Here is a 22,235-nt window from a genome sequence, read left to right as displayed (position 1 = left end):
AAGCCAGGACTATTTGACTGAGATATCAATAAATGGTTTCTCAATAATTTCTTAAAGTATCAATTTTGTAATCGGCCTTCAGAAATATATTATGTTCTTGAATTCTTCATTAAAAAAAGTAAAAAAAATATGTATTGTTTATAGCCACCACAGTAAACAAGCGTCCCCTCACCCCTGCCTCTTCTAGAAAACATGGGAGTCTTTCTCTAACCCACTGCTATATTCACTTCTGGTCAAGCATCTTGTTTGATGTGGACTGGTTGGTAGCCTGACAGCAAGCTAACTGTTCAGGATGGACACCTTTTGTTCCTCTGATGGACCAAAAAAAGCATACCTGGCAAAGACAGCTATGCAGGTTTGATAGGGCTACTGAACACGTAGTTACGTCTTTGGGTGATTCGGCTGACCGAGTGTCACTTAGCCACGCAGAAGGCTCCTTCTCTACCAAGTATCTTTGTAAAAGCCCAACAATGACATCCGTGCACTTTCATATTCACCTGGTAAATGAAAGGGGAAAATAGTCTTTTCCATGCATGCCTGCACTCACACATGCACACGTGCCATCTATTTGGGTAATGGTTCCTTTGGAGCTTCACATGGTTTTGAAATTACTCCTGACTGGTGAGCAGCTCCTGCGAAAACTTTAACAAATTTTTCAAGAAAAGACCAGCAGCAATTTGCTAAGCACTGCAAACTATGTTGGCATTGCAAAGGCCACAAAAGAGACACAGGTCTCTGCCCCAGTCTGAGTAACACGGACAAGGAGTGGCCACTCGAAGCACATCAGAACTTTGATCTAGAGAAGATTGTTACAGGTTCAGCTCCTCAAGCAGCAAGGCATAAAAAGGTTTCTAGAAGAGAAATAAATAAAAAATAAGCAATTGTTAGAGTTCAGGGTTAGGAAGGATAATAGGTGTAATATTAATTGTGGTCCAGTCAACAGAAGTGCTTCCATCACAGTTGCAAGGATCAAGTATTTGGGGATTTCGTCATGGGACAGTAAGAAAGGCACAGGAGAAGAAATAGCCTCTTCTTCTTTCTTTTCAAGCTGTCTCCAAGCAGCAGCCATTTTTATTTCGCTGTTCCACTGAGCCACAGAAACAGAAAGAGGCTTAGTGAATCTCTATACCTCAGAGTAATTTAGAAACCAAACTTAACACCACAACCAACAAATGGGTCCTTCATACACTTCCAGTAACACTGGAAACAGTCCCAGAGCAACCGCTAGTCCCAAACAGCCCAGAAGCCTTAGCAGAATTGAAGTCAGGATCCAAATTTAACAGGTCTGAGCTGCATGCTGTGGTTAAGGTTATGAAAGGAGAAAACAGACATTCTCATCTGTAGAGCCAGGAAGCAGAACAACTCAGGCCCAGCGCATGATTTCAGTTAGCGACCCTCCCTTTATAAGGATAAAACATAGGGCCCTCAAAAACTTTGGAAAGCAGAGGATTCACAGATGACATCCCAACTGTCCCTGATGTCTCAGGGTCAGCTGGAGTGACCCTGGGGGCAAGCAAGGAAAAGGTTTGTGGCACACATGGGTTCACAGAGATTGCAGAAGACCCAGAACAAAAACTGAGACCCTCACCTTCTACAGTATCTTGTACATTGGATATCCTGTAATGTAACAAACCAGTGATACGTGTAACTTCTCAAAACAGCATCTAATGACTAATCCGTAGCACTATTTTATGCCCTTCTCTCAGCAAACTGTCAATTTTATATTCACATTTGGTATACAGCATCTCTTTCTACTGTTCACGTTAGACCCCATCAGTCACGGAATCACGTTATGCACTTAGAAAGGCTTTGACAGCTGTAAGAATTCAACAAGACAATGCCAACAGTGAACGCTTAAGTAATCAGCTCACATTTTACCCAGTCTTGCAAAGGCTGAAGGATCAACTGCTGTTTTGCTGTTGTAGTGATTCGCCTCCTAAAAATGCTTGGGAGTACTGGCCCAGCCCACGTACTGACACACAGAGCAGCAGGTCACTGAGGGGGTTCGCTGGCACTTGAGGGCAACTCTGGGAAACAAAATTAAGCCTCTGCGCTCTCCATTGCTACATAATCTTGTCTCTTCTGCCTTCACTTCTCAACAGCTATGGATTTTTCTTCACTTATCTGCACCGCAGGAGTGAGTGTTGTTAATAAGTGTTAGAAGGCACCCAGCCCTGTAAAAGGCATTAATTCTTCCATTACAGGAAGAAGTACACACATAATAGACAGATTAACAGAGCTTTCTCTTCAGCTCTTATTTTCTATTCCGTAACATTTTCAGCCTCAAAACCAAGGACGTGTACCTGTATCCACTCTAAATCAACTAGTAATCTACTGCTCACAAGTGACAAAAGGGAGAGGTCATCAACTGAGCAAATACAGTCATTTTCCCAGTAAAATCTGTAGCACTACAATGTGTCACGGCAGGACAACCATGAGCATGTCAGAGCAACGTTCAGGACATTAGAATAAGGCCTGTAAAGTGATGATCTCAGAATGATCTCAGACAAAAAAATCCGGGGAAGTCCCCATTATCCTAAACAGATAATGCACTGTAGACTCTGAACTAACTAGAGAACTTTGTCCTCTCTTTTCCTATTTTATTGTGTTTTGTTTGTCCATCTCCAGTTCTAATTCCAATAAAGCTGATGGAGTTGTGGAGGTTACCCGTCTTCTGCTGCTCTGCTGTGGATCCATCCTCTCAGTTGCCATAGAGACAAGATCTGGAAGCCATGGATGGGAGAGGAGCTGCGGGCAGGCTCTCCGCCAGTGGTCTCCAGCAGGGCCTTTCTCAGCAGGTACTGAGAGAGTCAGGTTCAGTCTCTGAAGGTGAGGAAGAGTCAGAAGATGCTAACTCGGTGACCCATGAGGGGGACTCGCACACGCATTACATTGCCATTCAAAGAAATTCCAGGTACTACCGGTCCATGAGGCTGCCGAGCAGAGGGAAAAGAAAGACTTCGAGAGAAGCAATGCACATGGGGCGTGCTACAGGTGAGTACTGACCTAAACAGTGTTATGCTGCCTTTTCCAGTGAGACTAGGAACTACAGGAGTTGATGAGATTAGAAAAGGGACAGGGAAGGTAGAAAGCAGGCTCAGCGGTCAGCACATGACAGAACACCCCTGCCCTATGGCACAGCTGGCAGAGGGCTGCCATCCTTTGCTCAGCCTGGAAATGCAGAATGGTTGGATGTTTAAACATGCTTCATGGCAGAGAATCTAAACAAATGTGGGACTCTGCTCTGACACCTCTCTGCTCTCAAAGAGAAAAACAATTTAAACAGTGAAAGACATGAAGCTGTCAACGAAGTAGGAACTTCTTTAGCATACAGAAAGGACATATTCAAAAGTAGTGAGATCTGTAGAAGCTGAACAGCGTATAGAAGAAACAGCAAAAACAGAGCAGTACGTTTTGGGAGCAAGCCTGTGCAAATTGCGATGGACCGTTGTGAGAGAGGAGCAAGACTCCTCTGAAAAGGCAGTTGCTGCCACCTTGCATTGAATAGAGCTGTAAGAAACACCTAAGCTCCCTTTGAACTGGGAGGCTGAAATAACAGGAACGCCACCCAGAACATACATGCACTTCAGCAGGAATGGAATGAGTTGGCTTACTCCGAGTATGAACAGTACAGAGCACGACTGCAAGGCCAGGCTTTCACTGAGCTGGCACCTTGTCTGAGCAGCCAGCTGCCTGTGAAAGAAGCAAGATAAAGATACGAGAAGCTGAAAAGAGAGCCAGGAGAGGAGCTATTGCAACACATTCCCTCAGAAGCACTGGGAACAGGGCTGCAAGAAAAAAATGGAAGTGGTTTTAATCTAAACGCCAAATGAGAGAGACCTGGAACTGTGAACACAGAAAATACCCTTTGCTTCAACTCCCAGGTGTTCAGAGAATCTGGATTTTATAATTCCTTCTCAATAAAAGCAATTGTAGTGAGGATACCTATGCTATTTTCGGATTATAATCTAATAGAAACAATGCACTGGACTCTGAACTTTGGCTAGCTGCATGAGTCAAAATGATACACCACCACTCCTGATGTTTGAGTGCTATGCAAGCCACTGAACACTACTGCTTTGTCATGCAGTAGTAAAGCGCACAGCTACCGCCCCTGAAAGTAGACAAAGTTCTCTAAGAAAACAAAGAACAGATATCCTCCACCCCAAAATAAAGGAGGTCTGGGCAATGTCCCCAAGAAAATAGGTGTCTCCTGCCTGCCTTGCCAAGGGAGACACACTATTTCGGCAGTATAAAGGCCCATTCAGCCCTGTGGCATGACAGAAGGAAAGTTCCCTCCCTTCTCCAAGTTTCCAAGCAGACAGCAGCAGAGCAAAGAGCTCCTGTTTAATATTCTGCTACTGTTGTCAATGAGGTTTGTGGATAAACTGAGTGTCGTCTATGCCAGAGCAGAGCTGCTCTCCACCCTGCCAGCGCAGCAGCAGGACCGGAGCAGAGCCGTCCTTCTCACCACCTTCCCAGGGCGCTGCTGCAGAGCAAGCACAGAAGAGACCCACCCTCTCTCCTGCTCCCCGAGCCTCACAGCACCCAGACGGCTGCTGAGGGGGCCCTCTCCACTGTTACCTGCCACTGCAGCAGAACCAGCACAGGAGGACGCACCTTCTTCATACATCTGCAGCGTCACGGCATCAGGACAACAGTACAGGAGGACATCCCTCCTGTCTAGCCAGTGTCATTGAGGAAGGACAAGCTAAAAGAAAGGCTTCGCTCTCAGCAGCTCACTAGAGCATCCACAGAAGCTGACCTGCGCTTCCTCCCACCCTCCCCTCTCCCTGTTACCACTGCTGAAACAGGATCTGTTCCAAACAGGGCATTTTCTTCCACATCTGAAATTGTTCAGCAGGATACACTGGGAACAACCTTTTTTCTCCAGTCCATACAGCGATACCTGGGCTAGGAGAGATAGCTCTTTCGCCGGTATGACTGTAGCAAGTCTAGCTCAGAGCTACAGCTTTTAAATTCAGCTAGGATTGTGTAAGCAGCTCTTCTGCCCTCTCCCTCTACTCCACTGATTCCATCCCCTCTCTGGACAGCGGGTGCTTCTACACCAGCCTCATTTATAGCAGGAACTTCTTCTGACAGCATTTGCTGACGTGCATGGAAGCAAGGGATGGGTGAGCTCTTTTATCTTGACTTCAAACCCATTTGAACAGCAGCTATCCAAAAGCCTGACTCAAGCTCAAATGTTAACCAGTTCACGTTTTGCTTAGGGAATGACAAGGGGGGGAGGAGAGGGGAAGGAAAGAAGAAAGGCATAGAGGGAAATATACACAAAACAGAAAAAATGAAGACTTGAGAAATGAGAACAAGAAAAATAATGTAAAAGAATGTAAATCCAGCAGGGAGAAAGGCTTCTATATAGGCACCCTTTGCACCAGCCTAGCTTTGGCTTATAGCCTAGGAGCTGTAAAACATAATAGATGCTTTCCTTTAACTGCAAAAAGAGTTTGTTTTTTTAAGCAATCTCCTCTGACAGAAGGACAAAATGTTTAAACTATTCAAAAGGCAAAGAGAATAACTCAAACTAGTGTTTCATAAGCCCTTGGCACTGTTTTAGAGAGTTTTAAAAGTCTGGATTTCACTTTACCTCTGAAAATCCATAGTGTTGATTAAAATGGTGCGTCAGAAAGCAGCTTCAGTCAGAGCACAGACCTGCCTGTGCTGCTACCAGTTTGAAATGCAAACAGAATTATGACTTAGACCAAAATATTTCTAATAAAAAACAACAAGGCCATTTATCAACAGGCCTCAAACGACAGGAGGTTTCATTTGAAAAGTGAGATGCATCCCCGCCTGCCAAGTACTGCAGTTAGTAAGCCATGGACTTAATACAACTTTGGCTCCCTGTGAAAGGATCAGAGGTTCATCCGAGGGAAACTGGAGAAGCAATTAAAAGTAAAGCTCCTGTCTCACCCAAATCTAGCCTTGATTTATCCAGTAAACTGAACATCTACTGTGTGCCTGAAAGCAGAGCAGTGACGAAGCCCTGACTTGGGAAACCAAGTATTGGCATGCACAGGCACACGCAGGTAAACCTTTTCTGCTTAAATAATTGCACTGAAACTCACTGACGCCAGGACCCAGTTTTCAGTGGTGAGAGTGCTACTCACATACATAAGGACTGATACTGTATACCTACCTTCACCTTTTCTCGATTGCATTTGCAGCAGCGACAAAGGCTGTACAATCTTGCGCTATGCAAGCTGATGGTACTTCAATCTTGTTTGAAAATCCAAGCTAAAATGTAGCTCTCTGTGCCTGGGGTCTTTCTGTTGCCTTTGGTGTAAGCAAACCACTACCTACAGTAAAAGTAAAGATGACCCTTAAGAAAACAACCGTTTTAACGCTCTCTTGGCTTTCTCTTATGTCACAGGGTCACTCAAAAACAACGAGCCTGTCAAAGAGCCTCTGAACATTTTATCTCACAAGGGATCACCATCCCCAGTAAGCTCTGATAAGACAACTTTAGACGAACTATGGATCCAAAGGTAAGGAAGCGCACACACAGGGTATTCAGCATGCCTCCACTAAAGAATAGAGTCAGAGTGGTGTCAGCGCAAGAATGCTTGTTTTGTGGACAGCTGGACTAAGCTATAGCTCGGGTCTGTGCCTTCTCACCCTGACTTTAGTGCTAGTTTCAGTCCTAATGATATATATTGTATAGTACTGGCACTGTGATATAAAGGGTCTTATCAGTATGAGTTTGCAGAAGACAGTGAAGGAGAAGGGGGGAAGAAGATGACAGTGAGGAAGATTGAAAAAAGGGGAATGTGATGTAGGATCACCCAATGGCATAAGCAAATAGGGCAGACTGCCTTTAGCAGCTTGTTGAGAGGATAAGGAGAACCTGCAGGCATTTGCTTATGGAACATCCCAACATAAAGGTGATGTCCTTCTCGGCCTTTCCAAAGGGCTCTCCTGAAGCCTGTTATACAACCCTACATGGAAAACATGATTTTATAGCTGAAGATGTAGCTACAAAGATGCTTTCTCAAGTATTCTGACTTTCTGTTTGCTGTTCACTTTGAAGAACTGATAGGCAACAGAGGCTTTCAGTCAGGTAGGCCTTTTTGGCTTAAATCCCTCAACAACCTAGGTCCAGCAAAAGGCCCTGATCCCACAGGGGTAGGGAATGTACATGCATCCCATAAATTTACCCCCACCCCTGCTCTCTTGCCACTGCATCCAGGCAGAGAGAGGAGCAGCTACCTAGCCTTACATTTTCTAATATATGAGTGAGGTATTCTCCCAAACTCCCTCTTCAGCTCCTCATCTCATGTGTATAACGATGATAATCCCTACTTGTACTGTAGAAGATCAAGATAAATACTTGCCCTCTAAAGATGCGTGCCTTATACTGCACTGTGTAGTCCTAATTAGTGAGCCCAGCTGTGTTGGTGTAATGCATAGTGCCTTTCCAGGTGCCTTTCCTTATGAAGAGGACTCCAGCTAAAAAAATTTTAGCCAAACTGTAAAGTTGGATTTAAATAAATTAATTTCCCTGGCTAAAATGGATTGCACTTTGGCATTAAACTAGACAGTTACAGTCTGCTGCAGTGTCAAACCCATCTGTCTTCCTCTCCTTGCCGTATAATCATCACTGTCAGTCTCTGACATCCTGACACTGCCTCTTAGGCAGCTCTGAAACGTGCAAATTCTGATTCTCCCCGGAGCTGGAAACAATGAGCCTGTGCTGGGAGTCAGTTTTACCAAAGATGCCGCTGTGCACAGAGCTTGACAGGTCAATACAGGTTCTAAGTCATGTGTCTGCTAAAAGCAAGCAGTGATGCTGAGTGGCATCAGCTCTTGCACCGAGCAGAGAAATTTGGCAGAGAATGAGACCAGAGTTCCAGCTCAAACTGAGACCATGTCCTCCTCTTCCCTTCTCCAAAAGATTGGCTATAATTTATAAGAGAACCACTAGAAATCTGCATTGTGAAAAGTCTGCAGGAGCCTAAGAATATGCCATTATTTGCAACAACCACTATTCTTCCCCTTCTATGGGGAAACAGGCCATTGTGTAGATAAGGCACCTAAATTTTATCACTGGTCTCAAGAAATGCATTTAATCTCTCCCCAAAAGAACAAAAGTGGTACCTGTCAGCTAAGAGTTCTGCTGAAAGCAGAAGATAGCAGTTCTGCAGAAAGGACAGTACAGGCCCCTCTGACCAGCACGGGGAAGGTCCATGAGGTTCTCAGGAGTGAATCACCACAGTCCCGAGGGCAGGTGGGGCACCAGTGCTGCATCTCTCCGTGTTCAGCAGCATCCTACAGCAACTACATAAATGCTAAGGCCGAGCAAGCACAATCCCTTCTGCTTGCATGAAGACAACCAGCAGGTCTGACTCAAACAGGTTCTTCACAGTTAGGGATGTCACTTCACATATAGCCAGTAAACACAGCTGGGCAACGTAGCAAACGGCTCAGGAAAAAACATTATTATCTGCATTGTACTCAGATGGGATATACGGACTTTAACACTCTGATTAAGGAAAAGCACCATAGGCTCCTTCAGACCCATGGGTGACTTGAGTTTATGTGTCATTCAAAGCTCTGAGAATAGTAGAGTAGTTCACTGACCTCAGAACATTGATGTCTGAAAACAAGATGACCTCAAACATTATTGCTGCTGTTCCAAAATCTGCCATACGCCCTCCATAAGAGACTTCTTAAGAGCATATTTAGCCTAACTATTCTCAAGTGACTTTTTTCCCATGACCTTTCCCCTATGCAATCCCCAGCTCCCCCTAAGCACTCTAGAGTTTTCCACAAGATCATGTGGCTCCCTCCCAGCCTTCCGCGTTGTCCAAAGATCCAGACCCCTTGCATGATGAGCTGCTTCCCGACAACTCAGCTGACTTGCGCTGAACATTTCAGTGCTGAGCTTCTAGCACAACTTCTGTTTTTTGCAGCATAACCAGAGCCAAAGACCTGGAAGGAACTGAACTCAACAAAAGCTGCTCTTTCCCACTGTGCTCAGTCCTTCCAGCTTCAGAGTGGCAGCAGTTGTGCAGACTGAGATCATAGAAAGCCATCACAGAAAAACATCCACCCAGGGTGTCCATCCACAACTGTCAGCCTCAGCTGAAAGCAGCTCCCACAGAGACCAGAAAATTAGTCATTTCAAACACCAGAAAGGAGATTCACTAATCAGTGTCTACCCTGTATTACCAGATAATAGGATGTTGACTTCTCTTCATTTCTAATACTATACAGATGTTTTACCAGCATGACTATTACTTACCTACCATTTCCCACTGAGTCAGATTCTAAAAGTGATATGTCTTTATTATGGGCCACTAGACACCGTGGAAGAGAAACTCAACATGAAATTTCATGTTGCAAAGCTCACTGCAAGGTCATTGGTCTACCAGTGCAAACTACTTCTTTAGGGTCGTTACGAAACCTCCAATTCAGGGAAATGAAGATCATCTAAAAATCATTTGATCACGTTTGATCCGAGCTCAAAGAATAAAAGCTCTACAACGCTGAATACAAATAGTCACCTTCAGCAGCAAGAGGGAATCTAACTTGTTTGAATTCATGCAAACGCGTGTATTAGAAGGGAACACTATGCATGTAAAATAGCATAGCGCTCAGAAGGATGCTTGTGTGAATTTGGGTTAGCATCCCTTAGCACAGCACTCTTTGTCCTGGGCAGCAGAGGGCACTGCTTTTATAGCCTGATTTAACCAGAAAAGCGGGGAAAGCCCCTCGAGAGGCTGGGACCTGTATTGCAAAAGGTCCTATACCATACCTGAGCAGTTTCTTTCTTTATTCTTATGCAATACAATTCTTGTAGTCACCTCTTCCCTATGCTGCCAATGGTGCTTCAGTTTTCAAGAAGTGAAGTCAGGAATAGCTGGTACAAACACCTGTTGAACAAACCTTTATATTTTGTCACGCTACAACAATTTTTTGCTCTTTTAGAGAGAGAGAGAAATTTTTTTCCTATCCCTCTTTCTGTACAATCTGAATCTTAAAAAGTCTAAGAGCAACAGTATTTGCAGGGAGAAGAATTTTAAAAACTAACAGATTTTCATTAAAAATAGCCACTGTAGGTATTAAAATTTTACTGTGAAAAAGTCCTACTTCACAGGATCATAGAGAATAGTAAGCAATAACATACACAATTCTAATTAAGTCTCCTTCCAGCATGCAGCCAATAGAGATCCCAAACCCAGTCTGCCCACCTATTCCAGCCAGTCTCTGCTTGTCAGGTTTTTCTGCCCAGTCGTGGTTTCATTATCCAGCAAGGTCTAGGCTTGGCCCTCCAGATCTCCCAGTTTGATCTGCTGCATCTACACATATCCTCAGCCTCAGGTCCTCAACCAATCTCTTTGTTTCACTCCTTTTCTGTCAGCTTCAACTTACAATTCCCCACACGATTTTCTCAGCCTACTGTTTCCCGGACATATTATTTCTCTCTTCCCTTCTGTGGCATGTATCTCAGTGTCCTGCTGTTCCCCAGGCTCTTCACCCTCATACAATCTCAGTCTCCTGCCTCTCCTCCTAGCTCCAGTGCTACATTTCACAGCCTTTTCCAACTCACCATTTCCTAAAGCACCCAGCTGCGGGCGAGTTCGAAGACCCCTCCCTCTCCATGCTTGAGTCTTGCTCCCTCTGTTTTTCAGTCAAGTAGTTTTCTCATCGTGCTGCCTGGACCCAGCACAAGGACCACTGAAGATACAGCAGAAATGGCCTTTATTCACAGCGCCTAGAACTGGACGAGGCAGTTTTTACAGCTGCAATATCAGAAACGTTTCTCTCAGCCCCGAGCAGGGCACACGTTCTCTCCACTGGCAGCAGCTCAGGGATTTTAGATGCTAAAACCTAAGTCTCAAGTTTGTGTGCATTGCAGAGAGTGGAAAAGGCCTATAATTTCTATGGATTCTCATAAATGTGGCAAAGACGAAGCCCTGGCAAACCTCGAAATTCAGCAGAAACCAAAGCTTCTCAAAGGACAGAACAGGTTTTCCATTTTCCTTTAATAGGGATCCAATAATATTTTCCTAAGTCTAAGAAATGTTTAATTGTTTTTAATATCTAAAAAAATAACCTGTCTATGGCAGATGGTCAGTAAGTAAAAATGTGATCCTGATGATTCTCAGCATCAAAAGGTTAGAAGCACCTAAAGGTAAGGATCTCATAATAGGAAGTTCTGAACATTTTTAGTTATCGGTAAGGCTGCCAGCCCCAACAGATATAATTAAGGTATATTGATGAAAGCTTAAGGAGGTTCAGGAAAACAGACGTGCTCTTGGCCTTTAGGATCTAAAAATATTAGGGATGAGGAGTTCCATTTACCTCCCACTAAAAAGTCACAAACCAGGAATAAAAATTGCACAGACACACCCATTGTCAAAAACACTGCTAAAAACCACACGTGAACAGAGAGAACCTGAATGAACCTGAAGCATGAAAATATCCTTGACTAGGTATAACATTATTCAAATCTATTACTAACTTCACACTTCTCCACAAATTTGGTTAGCTCAGATTAAAACAGTGCTTCTTACCTCATCTTGTGGCCTTTCTTGGTGTGAAACTCCCACTGACTAGAAGGGTTTGGGGAATTTTTAATGAATAAGATCTGCTGGACTGCCTCTTCTCTTTTTAGTTTCTGGAAGAGGAGGTCTAATTTCTAAAAACTGCTATAAGAAAACATTTAAGAAATACATTTCAGCGCCATTTGAAAACAAGCTCTTTCCACAGCTTTATTCAAAGGATTGCTTTTCAGTTTAGATGCGCCTTAGAAATCTTAATTCAAATGCTTAATCATTTTTCAAAATTATTAGTGCCTCAAAACACAGGCCAATATTGTAAACTCATCCTGCAAACATAACTTAAATGAGATAATTGCAATAAACTAATTATAAACTCACATCAAGTATCACATTTTTAATGCAACCATGGACCAGGTCAGCCAACAATTTAAAATCTTTCCCAACAGCAGTGGAGTGAAGCTGGAACACACTGCAACCACACAAACCCCTTCTTTGCAGAACATACACAAGCTCACACCCGCTCTCCTTTGCCCTCAAGGAGCTGAACCATGGTCATGATCCATGTCACCAGAGCGTGGCCATCTAGTGATGGCCGTGAGGATCATTTCCAGTGCCTGTGTGCTTGGGGATCCTAAGAATTCCTGAGAGAAAATGGGGCTTTAGTCTGGTTATGCATGGTGTTGCATGACTTCTGTCACCAACAAGAGCATGGGGCGCACAGCACCATTTGTGTGGTGCTGACGTAGGAGTTTTAACTATTTGCTTTAATGTATGTTGTTCTAGCAGACAGATTCTTTCTTTTCCCCTATAACTAGACAAGGATTTTTAGATTGAAATACAGGGATTTTGGTCAGAAAACTATATTGTCATCCTGAGATTATACTGATTTTGATTATATGGGGGGAAGCTTTTTAGGCTCCAGATCAAACTCGTTGTTGATACACTGAGAGAGAAAAGAAAACCTCCTCCAAACTCCTACCCAGATGGATACGATTAGGTGGAGTGGGAACTTCTGCCTGAGCATGTGCTTCCGCAGCAGTGGAAAATAATCCAAGGTGTCACTGCCATGGTCCTGCCATCCATCTGCATGTCTGCCACCTCCACTGTGCTGGCACGCGCATTGAGCTCACCCTGCAGCGAGACAATACAGACACACACAAAGCTAGTTCTACCAAAAAAAAAAAAAAAAAAAAAAAAAAAAGAATAATCATTTTCCACCAGTTTACCTGCCCAAACCTGATCATCAAGAATGAGATGAGCAAGTGTGAGTGCTGGCATCAAAGTGGAGGCAGAAATCTGCCTCAGGGAGCTGAGTGAAAAGTGGAATTGAGCAGCTAGGTAAGCTTAAACTGCACACAAAGTCCTAAGAGTTGTGGAAATAGGGAGGAAGAAAGAGGCAGCACTGCCAGAGCTATTCTACTTAGCAGAAATCGTCCAGTATTGACTGACCTAAAGCGGTATCTGATGAATAAGACATTCACCAGGTTCATGCACCTTTCCCAGTGACCGGAGAAAACAGAGCAGCCCCAGGTGGAGAGACTGATCCGCCCTGGAACAGGCAGTAACATGTGGGTTGTGAGGGAATAACACAGCCGTGACTCCAACCTGGGTCCCCCACACCCAGCACTAACAGCCCAGCCACCAGACTGCTGTGAGAGAATCGCTTGTTTGCCTGCCTTCATTTTTCATGCCAAACTTGGAAAGCTCTCTGTTTTGTCCCCAAACAGAAGAGCAAGCTTTGGAAAATCCCGACAATTTTTGCAGGACAAAAATATCTCATTCTCGTTAAATACCATTTTTTATTGCGGTCCCAGATTGCTGGGAACACTCTGTCACCTCACTTGGGAGAAAAAGTATTTCTCAGGCACTTGTTCTGTTTACGGACGCGCTCTGTGTATCGACATGAAGTATGAGAATAAGCCTGGAAAGGAAGAAAGAGCAACATTTTTGAAAGACCAAATTACAATTAAAAAATAAAAAAGTTCTAAAGGCAGAAAAAGTAGACTTTTAGTTACTGCTACAGAGTGGAACACATCTCTGAGACACAAAAATACAAGCTGTGGCCTCCCATGGCCACAGGGGGCATTTCACTCTCAGCTGGTGTTCTCACCTCTTCATAGCTTCCAACATTTTTATTATCATTATTTCTTCTAGTGACGTTTTTCTGGTTTTCAACTCAGACAAAAAGCGAAATTATTTTGGAAAATTTGAAGGAAAAAGGAAGACAGGCAGGATCAAATTACCAGACAGTTGTGGGATCCTGAAAAGATGGCTTCTATTTCTGAGTGTTTTTCATACCATGACCCAGACGCTTTTTCTAAAAAGAAATTTCAATTTGCAACAGATTTAACCCCTGGGAGTAAAGCAACGAGAGTGGTTAGAATCTGTTAAACTCTTAATGCATATTTCTGAAAGACTGGGGGATTTTTAGTAGATACACCCAAAAGTTATATATTCACTCTAGCAGTGTCAGTAAGAGCACGTGTACTGACTTCTTTGCATAGCACGGAGAACTCCCCACTGCTCTTGATCCTTTCCTTTAGAAACTAGTAAACAGCATCCCTGCTTTTCCAGAATTCAAGATAATGACGAGTCTCAGTACAGTTAATGTCCTCCCTCCCCTTTTCTAAGAAAGAAGCTTTTTTAGCATCCCACCCACTTAGTAAAACCCTTGACAATACTCTTGCCCTGGCGGCAAGCCATCAAAATGCCAGTCATTAGCCAGAGCTTCAGACAGTCTCTGCCGCTTTATCCCTTCTACACGGTTTTGGCTGCCCCCCGCTCTCCTGTCTCCCCAAACCCCCTAGCCCCAGCGTTTAATGGCTGCTAACCCACTTTCATCCCATATTGACCATCTCCCCCATGACAATCTTGCCCTGCACAGACCCAGCTGTCAGGCTCTCCTCCTCCTCCTCCTCCTCCTCTTTAAGTGCAAAACAGGCTCCAGCTCTCACCCTGATTTTTCCTATCGGTTGTCTGGTCCTTCCAACCTCCCAGTCCGGGACCAGACCTGGACTGGACTGACAGTCTTCTCTGAGTCCTCAAATCCCTCCACTGGTATTTCCAGCTGTTTTTCTCTCCCGTTCTGCCTCCTAATGACTTAAGGACCGAGCTCTCCAGCGTGCCAGATCGAGATCTAGTTCACATAAGCTGAAGGAGTTTTTCTGAATGTATAGTCGTGCGCTGATTAGAAGCTATCCCGATATCTCATTTAGCAAAAACCATATAAAGATGATAAAAAGGAAACCATTTTACATATACAGACCGACACACAGATTTTATGTTGTTGCATAAATTACGTTATCACGTACAGAAAAAAACCCCACGGTTATTTATGCAACAGGGAGAAAGCGAATGCGAGGAATAGCTGAGCATTTTCTGACTGTTAACTCCTCAATTGCGATGTGGTGCAGATGACGTGGGTTTTTTGCTGAGGGTTACTAACGTGTAGGGAAGAGCTGCACCCAACCTGTCCGCAAGCACTCGGACCGATCTGAGGGCATAACCGCACTCTGGAGCTCAAGAGGATTTATCCCTGAGGCAGAAAAACAATTACCTGAACGAAGACAGATATAGATCATTGAGTACTGAAATACTTACTGCCTAAACGAGAGAATATATCCTTATGGAAGTAGAGCGACGCTAAGGAAGGGGAGATGGGGGAAATGACCGAGCGGGTGCAAAGCCCTGCCAGAGGAGGAGAGGAGGATAGCGGTCAATCCTGTGGGGTAATCAGGGGTGCAGTTCCCCGCAGGAGGGATTAGGCTGAGTTTCCCAGTTACATTCCTCCATCTCAGGGTTTCATTCCCGGAGAAGAAACGCACCATATGCGCCAGATCTGGAAGCAGTTCAGGAGAGCCCCCCTCTCCCACCCCTTTTTTCTCCCTCAAAGCCGGCGCCAGCCGCAGATAGGCAGAGAGGTGGAGGGGATGGGGGGCCGCGCTGTGTCCCGGGTCTGAGGGAGGAGAGGTCAGTGTCAGGGCTGTGCATGGAGGAGAGGGGCCGGGATGGCGCACGGGGTGGGATGGGAGTGTGTGGGTGCTTGCTGGGGGAGGGTGCCTTGCTGGGGAGGGAGGGGATGGAGAAGGGGCTTCCCTGCATCTGAGGAAGGAGGCTCTCTGCAGGAGAGTGGGGGGATGGAGGTAGGGGTGCCTGGGAAGGTGGGGGGTCCCTGGGGCAGGGATTGCTGCCTTTGGGGGGGCCCTTGGGGAGGAGGGAGGCAGGCTCCCGCCGGAGGAGGGACCTGCGCTGGAGCGCTGGAGGGGAGCCGGGGGGCTGAGGAGGTCTCTGCGGGCAGAGGTGGGGGGCTGCAGGGGGTCGGGGACTCTGAGGGGAGTTTGTGTCTGTGGGGACTTGGAAAGGATTTTGGAGGCTCCGAGAGGGTCTGCAGGAGGGCTCCGAGGGGCTGGGGGTGGGGGCTCAGGGGTCGGGTGTGAGCTCTGAGGGATGAGTTCGGGGGGGCTCCGAAGGGGCTCTGAGGGAGCAGGGTTGGGAAGCTCTAGGGGCTCTCAGGAGGGATTTGGGGAAGGCTGAGGGGGCTCCCTGGGGACTTGGCGGAGCTCGGTGGGGAGATCTGGGAAAACGGAGAGGAGCTGTGAGGGGCTAGGGGCTCCTTGAGGCACAGCTCCTTGGGGGGCTCTGAGGGGCTTGTGGGAGCCCGAGGGGAGGTCCTGAGGGGATTTTGAGGGGGCTCTATAGGGAAAATCTGTGGGGGTGCCTGAAGGGGGTCTGAGGGGACCCTGTGGGGATTCTGGGGGGAGAGCCCGAGGGGGTTCTGAGGAAGGGTCTGAGGGGTTTGGGAAGGGTCTGAGGGGATTTGGGTGGAGAGCCCCTGGGGATGTGCCGGGGGGTCTGAGGGAAGGCTCTGAGGGGGCTCTGTGGGGATTTGGGGGAAGAGCTCCCGGGGATGCCGGGCGGGTCTGAGGGGAGGCTCTGAGAGGGCTCTGCGGGGATCTGGGGGAGAGAGCCAGAAAGGGTTCTGAGGGGGTTTGGGCGAGGAGCCCCCGGGGATGCCTGAGGGGGTGGCTCTGAGGGGAGGCTCTGAGGGGGTTCGGGGGCTCAGAGGTTCTCGGGGGGCTGCGGGGGCGCCCCGGGGGCGGCCGCAGCTCCCCTCTGCCTCCCGCGCAGGCTGCTGCCTTCCTACCCCCGTTACCGTGGCAACCGCCCGGGCTCCCCCAGCCCCGCGCCGCTGCCGCCGCTGCCGCTGCCGCAGGAGCTGCTCGGCAGCCGCCTGCCGCCGCCGCCCATGGAGCTGCTGGCCGCGGCGCTCAGCGCCGCCTGCGCCCTCGACCAGGACGGCTCAGCGGGACAGCCCGGCAGGTGAGCGGGGAGGTGGATACTTGGAGGGGGGGGTTTAGGCGAGGGGCCGCGCTCGGGGGCGGAGGGGGCCCTGCCCCGCCGCCGCGGCTGAGGGCACCTCCACCTCCCACAGGGAGCCCCCTGCCGCCGCTGAGGAGAGCCCCGCCGCCGCCACCGCCGAGGCGCCGCCGCCCGCCCACCCCATGACGGCCGATTCCTGGAGGAACCTCATCGAGCACATCGGTAAGGAGCCGTCCCCCGCCTCGCTGTGTGCCCCCCGGCCCGGGTAGGGGTGCGGCCGCCGCGCTCTATCACAACTTGTCCCGCTGTCCCGCTGCCCGCGCTTGGCGGCAGCACAGCAGCCCCTAGAGGTGCCGCCGCGGCGGGACGGGCCCCTCACCACAGCCCAGCCGCCGCCTCCCGCCCCACTGAAATCCCCCAAACCGGCAGAGTTTAGCGAATGGAACCCAGATCGGACCTGTCCTTGCTGGGAAAACCTTTCTCTGTCAGTTTCAAACATGGTAATCACACCCTCAGTGGTGGCTTTTTGCTCTCTGTAGGGGCAGCGGGTTTGCAGGCTGCCTGGCAGGTGATTTAGATCAGTCGCTCAGCACCTTTACCTCCATTCATAAACAACGATTACTTCTTGTACTTACATAGTAGTTAAGGCTACAGCCAACTTCCTCCTGAAATCTGATTTTGCATACTCCAAAAAGGCGTAGGACTGAAGCAGTGGGTCAGCTATCCTGTTGGACGCTAGCTGGATGCGCCAGGGTCAGTGTGTATCTGTGACAGCCGCTAGTGTAGCATTTGCAACAGAGGAGTAAGGGTTTTTTTATCATTTGTGGTCCCTTGGTAAAGGCAGAGTTGAGGTTATCAGGGTTGCTGTGGAAGAGAGAACCTGTTACGCTTTTCCTCTTGTGATATTTTTTAATATTTTTTTTTGTTTTTGGTGGGACGAGGAGAGGACCTTCACGGCTTGTTGCTTGGTTTCCCACATCTGAATTGCAACATCCCTCAGAGAGATTTGGGCAACTGCAAAATTAATCCCCACCCTGAGGCAGGTTTTAAGGTGGGAAAATAGAAGCTTCATTTTTTAAACGGTTCTGTTCAATTTCAGGAAACGAAACTGAAGGATACTTGAATCTGGAGGGAGGAATGTAGGACTTTGCATGGGAATATCAGATAATTCTCATGAGCAGCAAGGCAAACCTTCCTGGCAGGGACGAGGAAGCTTCTCACCCTGTCTCTGGGACAGGAGAGCGGCTGCAGTTTGGTGTGAGGTTGTGGCGGGCAGGGCTGACTCGTGGAGCACCTGATACCAGCGGGACAGTGCTGGGGAAAAAGGCTGCTGTGAAACCAACAGCCTGCTAGTGTCTGTCAGACAAAACAGCGGAGTTCGGGGCCTTCTGGAGGAAAGCGGTGAACAATTTGCAGAGATGTTGCCAGATCTGTTACTTGCTTTTGGCTGTGGAGGCACTAATCTCCCAAGACAGAGGTGTCAATACGTTGTCAGTTTACTGGGACTGTGCTAACTAAGAAGCATGATAAAAATACTAAAAGCCATCAGAACTTCACAGCAACCCAGTTGCTATATTGATATGTATTTTTATGAGCTGTATATCAGAGGGAAGCCGTGTGATCGCTCTGCACACGTCCTGTAACTGCAAGTAGGTCTGTTGCACCTTGATGGAGGAGACAGGGTTTTGACAACCAGAGATGCTACGCTAATCCCCAACAGAGAGGTTGTTTCAAATGGCTGGAGCACACTCGCTCCCTTCCCTCCCTCCTGCCTTTGAGGCATTAATGGACTTTTTGCCTGAAACTGGAGCAGAGAATTTCAGAGAAAATGTCTCTGAACCTCCTGAGATTTTACATAGCTTTCAATGTAATAACGTTTACTTTAAGAGCACTGTGAACTCTCTAAGGCGAGCATTTTCCACAATTAGTAACTAGTTTTTCAATTCCCCTCTCAGTTTTTGAGGGAGCTGGGAAGGGAGACAGCAAAATTAAATGGAATAAACACAAAGGAAAAAGTCTATTATGTACTACACAAACTATGTAAACACCCCTTAGGAAGATCAGCCTTAACCACTTAAGTCAATAGGTGACACCAAACCCATGATCTGACCATATGGTTAACCTTTAGCCAGGTCACAGTAGGGACAATTGGGACATTAAGCAATGAATGGAGCTCATACAGGTCTCTGACATTTTGTACTCGTTCACTTACTAAATGTAAGCATTTTCTAAATCCTCGTGTCTTCTGAGTCACATTCACTTACTGATCTCAGCTTCTTTCTACACATTCAGTCAGTTCCCAAATGCATTGCTCTCCTTTCAACATGTCAAAACCCTGTTCCCTGACCTTGCATCCGTTATACCACTCGTCCTGGGCCGTGACTGTCTCCTGCTTCATCTAGAGTAGGCTTTTGTATGGCTTCTGTCTCTCTCGCGCTCTCATGTAAGCCTTTGCTCTAGCCATTGTAACCTCTTTACCGACAGATGGATGGACCTTTTACCCCAAGATAGCAAGGATATCTTTTATTCTTGCTAGCACAACCCTCTTTGTTTTTTCCTACCCTTCTTCTGTCTAAACATGTAGCTGTCGTTTGTTTTTCTCCTGGTACCACCTTTCTGCTTCCTCCCCACATTGCTGTCTGTGGTAGAGCTTTAGCCAGTCTCTCTTCAGCTCCCTCCTTAAAATGAGTTACCTTGCTGTAATTTCTGACCGAGTTCTGGTGGTAGATGCCTTTAGTCAATCCGATCTCCCCGTGTCCATATTTGCCTTTGCCTGCCACTGAAAGCTCTGTAGTTCTTCTCTTTTTGGTTGGTCAGGCAGGGAACCTGGAAACAAAATCAAGTTTTGTTGTCTGGATTTTATTTCCGTAAAAGCAAAGGGAAAATTCATTTTGAGGATCTCTTTTACAGGGCTTCTCTCCAGATCTGCACAAGGGACACTAAATCCCCCTTACCCAAAATATCCTTAATTACCTCTGACTTGTGGGGCAGACCCACGAGCACAACATGGCTGTACAATCAGACACTGCAAGTATAATTATTCTGAGCTTTACACAACAGTACCACTGAAAGCAGCTTCGATTTAACAGGTGCTCTGCTCCGTACCTGAAGGAGCCTTTCCACCCCACCACATCCTCAGCACCCTCACCGATGCTGAATAACAGGCAGAAATGCTTAGGAAAGCCATATAAGCCTAGTTGACGCAGAGAGAAATTATATAAGTAGCAGTAGCAGCATGCAGAACTTCATGGGAAGTCTCCTCTCTTCAGTTAGCGTGTAGGAAGCTAACAGAAGACTGTACAGTTTCCTAGGCACAGCTACCCTTATTGCTATTTTAATCCGGTGTTGAACATCTTTCCAGGGAGAACAGATAACAGGATACGCTCGCAGACTGCAGTAATGCTGTCCTTTGTGCCTGTGCTTTTCCCCAGCATATTTCTGATATAGTTTTAACAGTGACTGGTACAGAGCCTCATGAAGACTGGCCCAGAGATTTAATAGGCAGTAACATCTATGTTTCTGCCCTCCCTGGACAAACTCCTGACCCAGTTGTCTCTCACCTTATTACACACAGAATCTGCTTCTGAGATCCAATATCATGAATGCATGTGACTGGATAGATTTTAACCCCTAATGATTCGGACAAAATAAATTACATAGGGTTTGTTTTCTTTTTTTTAACGTCAAGGACTTTTCTCTTTGTTGATGCATGTTACACTTTGCAATTCAAGTATAAATCAAGGGAGATAATGTAAATTGCGCTCCTTCAATTTGAGTAAGTGATGAGAATGACTCAGAGTAGGCTCATGCTTTCTTGTCTTTTAATATTTTCTAAATTACATTTTATATTCAAGCAATTAATATTCTGGGTCCTACAGATGGCTCAGAAAGAGAAATGGGGCAGTTAGAAAGCCCTGGGAGAGACAAAAGATCTTATAAAGATGGCCAAGGAATTTCAGGGTTCCTACCTTTTTCATGCTGTCAGTTGAAATCAGGGGTGGGGGCAAATTGTGTGTAATTTTGTCTGCTCCTGAAGTTAGTAATTGAAACTCAGAAGACACCTCGTGTAATTGATGTGCCGCAAAATGGTGTGGATTCAGAGCCTCTTCCTTAGTGCTGTGGCATTCAGGGACCTTTCCAATGTTAATTTTGTATCTTCAGTCATCATAGAAACTGAGAAGGAAAACAGAAGGAAATGGAGCAACTTATCCAAGGCTAACCACTAAGTCAATATCAAAACAAATTAGTAACTGTAGCTAGTTGTCACAGTGCTTCGCCTGTCCAATGCCTTACCACTCAGTGTTTCCTCCTTCAGGATTTTCACGGCCATCAAACTGCTCCTTTAAAGTACTTTCAATGTGTGCAGTATTATTTTTCCAGACGCACACTTACACATACCTATCAATCTATATAACTATAAAACTATATAATAATATTGCAGAGAAAATCAAGGTTTAAAAGAAACATTTAAAAGCCTGGCAAATAACAAACCGCTTCTTTTATGCCTTCCGATTGATCATGGATTCATCTGACTGTGTTACTAAATGTTTTGTGAGAGCAGATTGTTGACAACACTTTAGATTTAGAAATGGCCTTCCATTTATAGTTTCCACTTCTGTCTGAAATAGGAATGCCATAATTGGCTTTTTCGCTCAGCACGGAAAGGATCTCTCTCACCTCTGCTGAGGTGAACTAATGCAAAACAAATATCCTTCCCCACAATACGTTTCTACTCTTGTTCAGCTGTAGCCTCTCAGACCTGTTAATGTTGCCTCCTAGGGCTCTTGTATCAGGAATATCGAGATAAATCTACGCGCCAGGAGATTGAAACCAGACGACTGCAGGATTCACAGACAGACCCTGAGGAGAGTTCCCCCAGCGAGGAAACCCCATTTGAAGCAGAACCTACAAGTACAACCGAAAACAAAGCTCCACCACAAATCAGTTTGCTGAGGAACTCCAACTCCAGGTTCAACTTATGGCAGGATCTTCCCGAGATCCGGAGCAGCGGGGTCCTCAGCATCCTCCAGCCAGATGAGATCAAGCTGCAGGAGGTAATGGGGGAAGGTGGAGTGTTTCTTAACTCTGCTTAAGAGTGAGAGTGAATTAAGTCAGATGATTAAAATTAAAAATGAAAAGCTTCATAGCAGTCACAGACAAGCCTTGCCCTGCTGAGTACTTCTTTGTGTTGCACTGGTTAGCACCACTTACTCTTTTTTTGAAACTACAGATGTTTTTCAATATGCTATTGCTGCTGGACATGTCTGTAGCAAAAAAAGAACTTCTTTTTCCTTTTCTGATTCAGTGTTAGGAGCAATTTGCAAAGGGAGGGAAGGATAATCAAGAGGCTCTTGCAATAGAGCTTTTGGTACCCAGTGCACATTAAGC

General features: G+C 46.3%; 2 protein-coding genes across 8 annotated transcripts in view; one reads left to right on the top strand and one right to left on the bottom strand.

Moving 5' to 3' along the window:
• NEU2 (neuraminidase 2) overlaps positions 1-5,683 on the bottom strand; it is a 28,010-nt gene extending 22,327 nt beyond the window's left edge. For both annotated transcript variants that reach the window (XM_063338014.1, XM_063338015.1), the window contains exon 1: positions 5,609-5,683. The gene's annotated coding sequence lies outside the window, so the exon portion shown is untranslated. The remainder of the gene's footprint in view (positions 1-5,608) is intronic.
• The window catches only part of NGEF (neuronal guanine nucleotide exchange factor), a 50,714-nt gene that overhangs the window by 8,237 nt on the left and 20,242 nt on the right, over positions 1-22,235 (top strand). Inside the window, exons 3-7 of one of the 6 annotated variants that reach the window (XM_063338007.1) lie at positions 2,629-2,994; positions 6,395-6,509; positions 16,656-16,847; positions 16,960-17,069; positions 21,627-21,901. In XM_063338007.1, coding sequence (XP_063194077.1) covers positions 2,733-2,994; positions 6,395-6,509; positions 16,656-16,847; positions 16,960-17,069; positions 21,627-21,901 — 954 coding nt within the window. In that variant the 5' untranslated portion in view covers positions 2,629-2,732. Of the gene's footprint in view, positions 1-2,628; positions 2,995-4,897; positions 5,136-6,394; positions 6,510-14,886; positions 15,498-15,577; positions 15,671-15,756; positions 15,828-16,655; positions 16,848-16,959; positions 17,070-21,626; positions 21,902-22,235 lie in introns of those variants that run through there. The other 5 variants (XM_063338008.1, XM_063338010.1, XM_063338009.1 and 2 more) reach the window with 5 other exon arrangements.

The sequence above is a fragment of the Chroicocephalus ridibundus genome, chromosome 6 (assembly GCF_963924245.1).
Source record: "Chroicocephalus ridibundus chromosome 6, bChrRid1.1, whole genome shotgun sequence".
Lineage (NCBI taxonomy): Eukaryota > Metazoa > Chordata > Aves > Charadriiformes > Laridae > Chroicocephalus > Chroicocephalus ridibundus.
The sequence above is the reverse complement of the archived record's forward strand: the minus strand, read 5'-3'. Positions and strand labels throughout refer to the sequence as shown.